Source organism: Erinaceus europaeus, chromosome 13 (assembly GCF_950295315.1).
Source record: "Erinaceus europaeus chromosome 13, mEriEur2.1, whole genome shotgun sequence".
NCBI classification, from domain to species: Eukaryota; Metazoa; Chordata; class Mammalia; order Eulipotyphla; family Erinaceidae; genus Erinaceus; species Erinaceus europaeus.
In genome coordinates, this window is record NC_080174.1 from 73,439,489 (window position 1) to 73,444,933 (window position 5,445).

At 48.8% G+C, this 5,445-nt stretch overlaps 1 protein-coding gene across 2 annotated transcripts in view; it reads right to left on the minus strand.

Moving 5' to 3' along the window:
- Positions 1 to 254: 254 nt before the first annotated feature.
- The window catches only part of TTC22 (tetratricopeptide repeat domain 22), a 24,772-nt gene continuing 19,581 nt past the window's right edge, over positions 255 to 5,445 (minus strand). For both annotated transcript variants that reach the window (XM_060206256.1, XM_060206257.1), the window contains exons 6-7: positions 3,413 to 3,565; positions 255 to 1,845 (exon numbers count right to left, since the gene is read on the minus strand). In XM_060206256.1, the coding sequence (XP_060062239.1) occupies positions 1,309 to 1,845; positions 3,413 to 3,565 (690 nt within the window). In that variant the 3' untranslated portion in view covers positions 255 to 1,308. The remainder of the gene's footprint in view (positions 1,846 to 3,412; positions 3,566 to 5,445) is intronic.

Consider the following 5,445-nt stretch of genomic DNA (forward strand, 5'->3'; position numbering starts at 1 on the left):
AAACACTTCACTAACCACCTTTACATCTTGCCAGTGATACACAGGCCAGCACTCGGGAGCCTAGAATTTCAGGTTAGCTCCTACATAATGTGGCCACAAAAATCCAGATGGAAGGGGTCACCTGGCTGAGTGCACATGTTACAGCATCATGGCTCCAGGTTCAAGCCACCAGCCCCCACCTGCAGGGGAAAAGCTTTGCAAGCAATAAAGTAGTGGTGCAGGTGCTTCGGTGTCTCCCTTTCTTTTAAAAAATATTTATTTTCCCTTTTGTTTCCCTTGTTTTTTATTGTTGTAGTTATTGTTATTGATGCCGTCGTTAGATAGGACAGACAGAAATGGAGAGAGGCGGGGAAGACAGAGGGGGAGAGAAAGATAGACACCTGCACACCTGCTTCACCACTTGTGAAGCGACTGCCCTGCAGATGAGGAACCAGGGGCTCAAACTGGGATTCTTAGGCCGGTCCTTGTACATTGCACCACGTGTGCTTAACCTGCTATGCTACCACCAACTCCCTGGTTTCTCCCTTTCTATCCCCCCTTCCCTTTCAATTTCTCTTAGCCTCTAGCCAAAATAAATAAATGAAATAAAATATTGTTAAAAGAATCCAGATGGCTAGTTTTAAGATTTTGTGAAAATTAGAATTGAAGTCTTTGACAATAAAAAAAAATCCACATAGAAGATTCTCTAATTACTGATTCCAGGAATGTGAAGTTCAAGATTTTCTTCATTCTTTTGTGACAGTGTTAAAACTGGGCACAGATGGCACTTCCCAAGGAGTGGGACTCCTTGGTTCTTTGAATAGTGATATCAAGCAAAGGTTTGATTGAAGGGCTTATTCAGGGACCTTTCAAACCAAACTGACCCAGGCTGAATCATGCTGGCGGACTGCAGAAGAGGCAGAGAAGAGGCCAGAGCACCCTCTCTGCACCCCCCCCACCCCGCATTAGAACCTGAGATCCTTCCCCCTGTGCCTCCTAGTTTAAGTATGGGGACTTTTTTGAACTTCCACAAACAAACAAACCAGATCCTCGGGCCCAGGGCTAGAGAACCTTCCATGTGTAGGCTCTATCTCTTAGGAGGCTCACAGTCATCTTATTTTCTCTGCATGTTTGCAAAGTTCTGTCCTTCCATAGGCAGCTTCTCATGGCTGCTGACATCTGCCCTGGGGCCACCCTCCCTGTCCTGAGTCAGGTCCTCTACCTCTGGGTCGGGAGCCTGCGCTAAGTGTCCAAGCCACTACCCGCCTCCCCCAATTCCAATTGCAAAGTGAGACTCCCATGGGCGCCGCTCGCCAGCCCGCCTGGCCCTCAGAAGGAGAAGGCACGGCGTCCCCGCGAGCCCCCGGCGCTGTCACCTTCCAGTTCCATGGTCTCAAAGAGCAGCCGCACCAGCGCGGGCCGGCCCTGGGCTACCAAGGTCCGGGCCAGCGCCAGCACCTCAGCCGTGTGGCCGCGCCACACGCGCTGCAGCTCCTGGCGCAGGCGCGCCGCGGGGTACTTGTCCCGGGCACGGTGCAGCCAGGTGTCCACCTCGCTGCCCAGCTCGCCCTCGCTCAGCTGCGCCTGGCTCCACTGCGCCAGCAGCGCCTCCAGCAGGCAGCCGAAGCCCTCGGCGTGGCATGAACCCTCGTCGTCCAGCTCCACCGAGCGCTTGAAGCAGGCGGCGGCGTTGGCCTCCTCGCCCTTGATGCGCAGGCACTTGCCCCGCAACAGCTGCAGCTCAGGCAGCGTGGCGCCCACCTCCGACTCGCCCGCCTTGGCCAGGAAGACCAGCGCCTGGTTCAGCGCCGCCTCGTCCACCGCCAGCAGCTCCTGCACGGCGTCCACGCCCATGTAGTAGTAGACCTAGGGATGGGGTGGGGGGATGACTGGGTGAGTCTCTCTCCTCCCAGTCGCTGCTCTTGCTCATTCCCTTTACACGCTTGCTTAATATAGACCTACTAGTTTTTTCCAAAGTGGAGACCCCAAGACTCACCTGCTATATTCTTGCCTTTAGGTTCCTGACTATTAAACAGTTTTGGTTTTTTTTGGCTTTATATCTTGATGCTTTTTCAGTCACCAAGTTGCAGATGCTACCATGATGCCAACCTGACTTCTCCGGACCTCTGTCCTCTGACCTCATCAGCGTACCCTGGACCCCCACCTCTCCAGAGCCCTGCCCCACTAGAGAAAGATAGGTACAAGCTGGGAGTATGGGTTGATGTGCCAACACCCATGTCCAGTGGAGAAGCAACTACAGGAGCCAAACCTTCCACTTTCTGCACCCCATAATGACCCTGGGTCCATGCTCGGAGAGGGATAAAGAGTAGCAAAGCTTTCAAGGGAAGGGATGGGATACGGAACTCTGGTGGTAGGAATTGTGTGGAATTATACCCTTCTTATCCTATGGTCTTGTTGATATTTTTTATTTTATAAATTAATAACAATAAAAATTAAAACAAAAAAAATAAGGGTACGGTGGTGGCGCACACATTATCACGCTCAAGGACCTGATTTGAGGCCTCAGTCTCCTTGCAGAGGACTTCAGGAATGGTGGAGCAGTGCTGCTGGTGTCTTTCTCCCTCTATCTCCCTCTCACCTCTCAATTTCTGTTCAATCAAATAAAGAAATAAAGGAAAAATGGCCACTGCGAGTAGCGGATTTGTCGTGCAGGCACTGAGCTACAGCAATAATCATGGCGGCAAAAATAAAATAAAAACTAAAGTAAAATCCAAATTTGTAAAAACAAATTTTTTTTTCTTTCTGTCATATTTCCTCGTTCCTGCCCTCCCTCTCTCAACAAATCAAAGTCCTGGTCCTGTGGAAATGGAAAAGCACTACTCTTGACTCCAGTTCCCTATCTCCTGGCCATGTAACATGAAGTTGGGCTATCTCTGGGCCTCAGGTTTCTCATATGTAAATGATATGGCCACCACTTGGAGGCCTGAGTGCTGTGGGGTGTTTCCCTGTCTGTCTCAGTTTCCGGCTTTCTGTAAGTGTGAGCTCAGAGCAATGAAACCCCTGCTCCTGCCCCACCTCCAAATAAAGAAAACCCACATTTTCCATGTGCTTATAATGAAATAGGTAGGGATTGTTTTCCTTTCTTTCTTCTTTCCTTCCTTTCTTTCTTTTTTTGAGACAGAGGCAAACAGTGAAAAAAGAACACTGCATCAACACTTCCTTCAATGTGGTGGGGGCCAGGTTTGAACTTGGGTCACATGAGGCAAAGCAGTGCACTATCCAAGTGAGCTATTTTGCCAGTAAGCCTTGTTCAAAATGTCATTCTCTCTCTTCCCTTTTCACCCTGGGTGTAGGAGGTGGGTACAGTTCACAGGCAGAGGGGTGCCCCAAACCCCTCCCTGAGTCCTCACTGTCCTAGCCTGCTGGAGAGAGAACAGCTAATTAGGGAACAAAGAAAATGAGGCTGCTTTACCTGACCGATGTCCAGGTAGGTCTTGAGGCCTGGGCATACCTTGACCACTTCCTCCAGGTCAGCCTTGGCACAGGCCAGGTGGTTCCTGTCAGGCATGCCCCCCAGCCCCAGCTTGGCCCGTTCCAGGTCGTGCAGGTAGGCCTTGATGTGGATCTGCCCCCAGAGAGTCAGTCAGGGAAGAGGCTTCAAGTCAGGGGCCCCACCTCAAGCTAGCCTTTGCTCAGTAGAAACTCCAGGGAGGTCTGGGCTACAGCAGGAAGCTCCTGAGACTGGAGCCAGGAGTCCGAGTTCTATGTCAGATTGGGCGCTGCACTAACCTTTCTTGCCTTATTTCCATATCTATACAGTGATGGTGTTGGACAGAGGAAGAGCTCCTCATTCATTCATCCATCCATCCATCCATCCATCCATCCATCCATCCATCCATCCAGCAGTATGTATTATGTGCCCACCATATGCTAGCACTATGCAAGGTACTGGGGGTACAGTGGTGATAAGATGACATCCCACTGGGGCTGGATGCTGGTGCACCTGGTAAGCATATGGGTTACAATGCTCAAGGATCCAGGTTCAAGCCCTGGTGGGGGGACACTTCACAAGTGGTGAAGCAGGTCTGCAGGTATCTTTCTTTCTCTCTGCCTCTATCTCCTCCTCCCCTCTCTCTTTTTTTTTTCCTCTGCCCTATCAAAAAAGATAAAATAAAAGTGAAAAGAACAAGCTGCTCACTGTCACTGAGAGTATTGGTGCTATGTAGCCATTAGGAGGACTCTGGCTGTGACACAGTGTGGTGGCGGTGGTGGTGGTAGAGGTGGAAGGTACCTAGGAGCTGGCTGAGCTTGGTTACATTCCCACCCTTCCCCCTTATTAGGCAGGGAAGTTGTTTAACCTCTATGAGCCTGTTTCCAGATCTGAAAAATCAACAGTATTTTCCTTGTAGAATTACCATTGTAGTTGAGAGAACATATCATTGCCAGGATCTAGTTAGTAATTAATTGGTAGGTGCTCAGTTCTTTCATTCATTCATTCATTCATTCATTCATACAACAAATGTTTCAACCAGAGCCTGCTGTGTGCCAGATATTGTTTCAGGTACCTAGGGCACCCTTAGAGGGAAAACAAACAAACAAACAAACAAAACCCCAAATCAGTCTCTGCTTAGTTGCCTTATTTGTAGAATGATTTGCATCGGGCCTCTTACAGGGTCCTTGTGGGTTAAATCAGCCCATAATAGTGAATGTGCCAGGTGAAATGCAGAGTGTTTGAGAATCTTTTATCATTTACTGTTATCATTAATATCATTGTTGTCAACAGTAAACACATCAGTTAAAGACATAGCCATTAAAAAACAAAGATGCCCTGCAATCTTATAATCTTGTAACCCAGTATTAACCAAAAGTAAAAATAAAATAAAATTGTAAACAGATGTACCTAACTGAGCTATCCTTCACCTGTGAGCTCCGTCTAATTGAATTCTCATAACAAGTGTATGGCAGGTATAATCATCTCCAGTGAACAGGTATAGAAACTGAGGCTCAGAGTCTGGGCAAGATTGTCTGGCCTGTGGTCCCATTGTAGGTAAGTGGTGCTATCGGATTTAAAGCAGGCTGGCTGTCTTCAGAGCACTGAACTAACTCTCTCTCTCTCTCTCTCTCTCTCTCTCCATATATATATCCTTCTACTCTTTGAAGCACTTGTCATGCTCAAGATTTTGCTTGCTTTGCAGAGCCAGGCCTCAAGTAGTCATGATTTCACCTCTCCAGGCTTCTTAACTTAGACAGAGGCAAAGAGAGTCATAGAAAAGGAGGGACTGGGAGTCGAGTGGTAGCGCAGCGGGTTAAGTGCATGTGGCGTGAAGTGTAAGAAGCAGCGTAAGGATCCTGGTTCAAGTCCCTGGCTCCCCACCTGCAGGGGAGTCGCTTCACAAGCGGTGAAGCAGATCTGCAGGTGTCTATCTTTCTCTCCCCCTCTCTGTCTTCTCCTCTCTCCATTTCTCTCTGTCCTATTCAACAACAATAATAACTATAACAACAAGA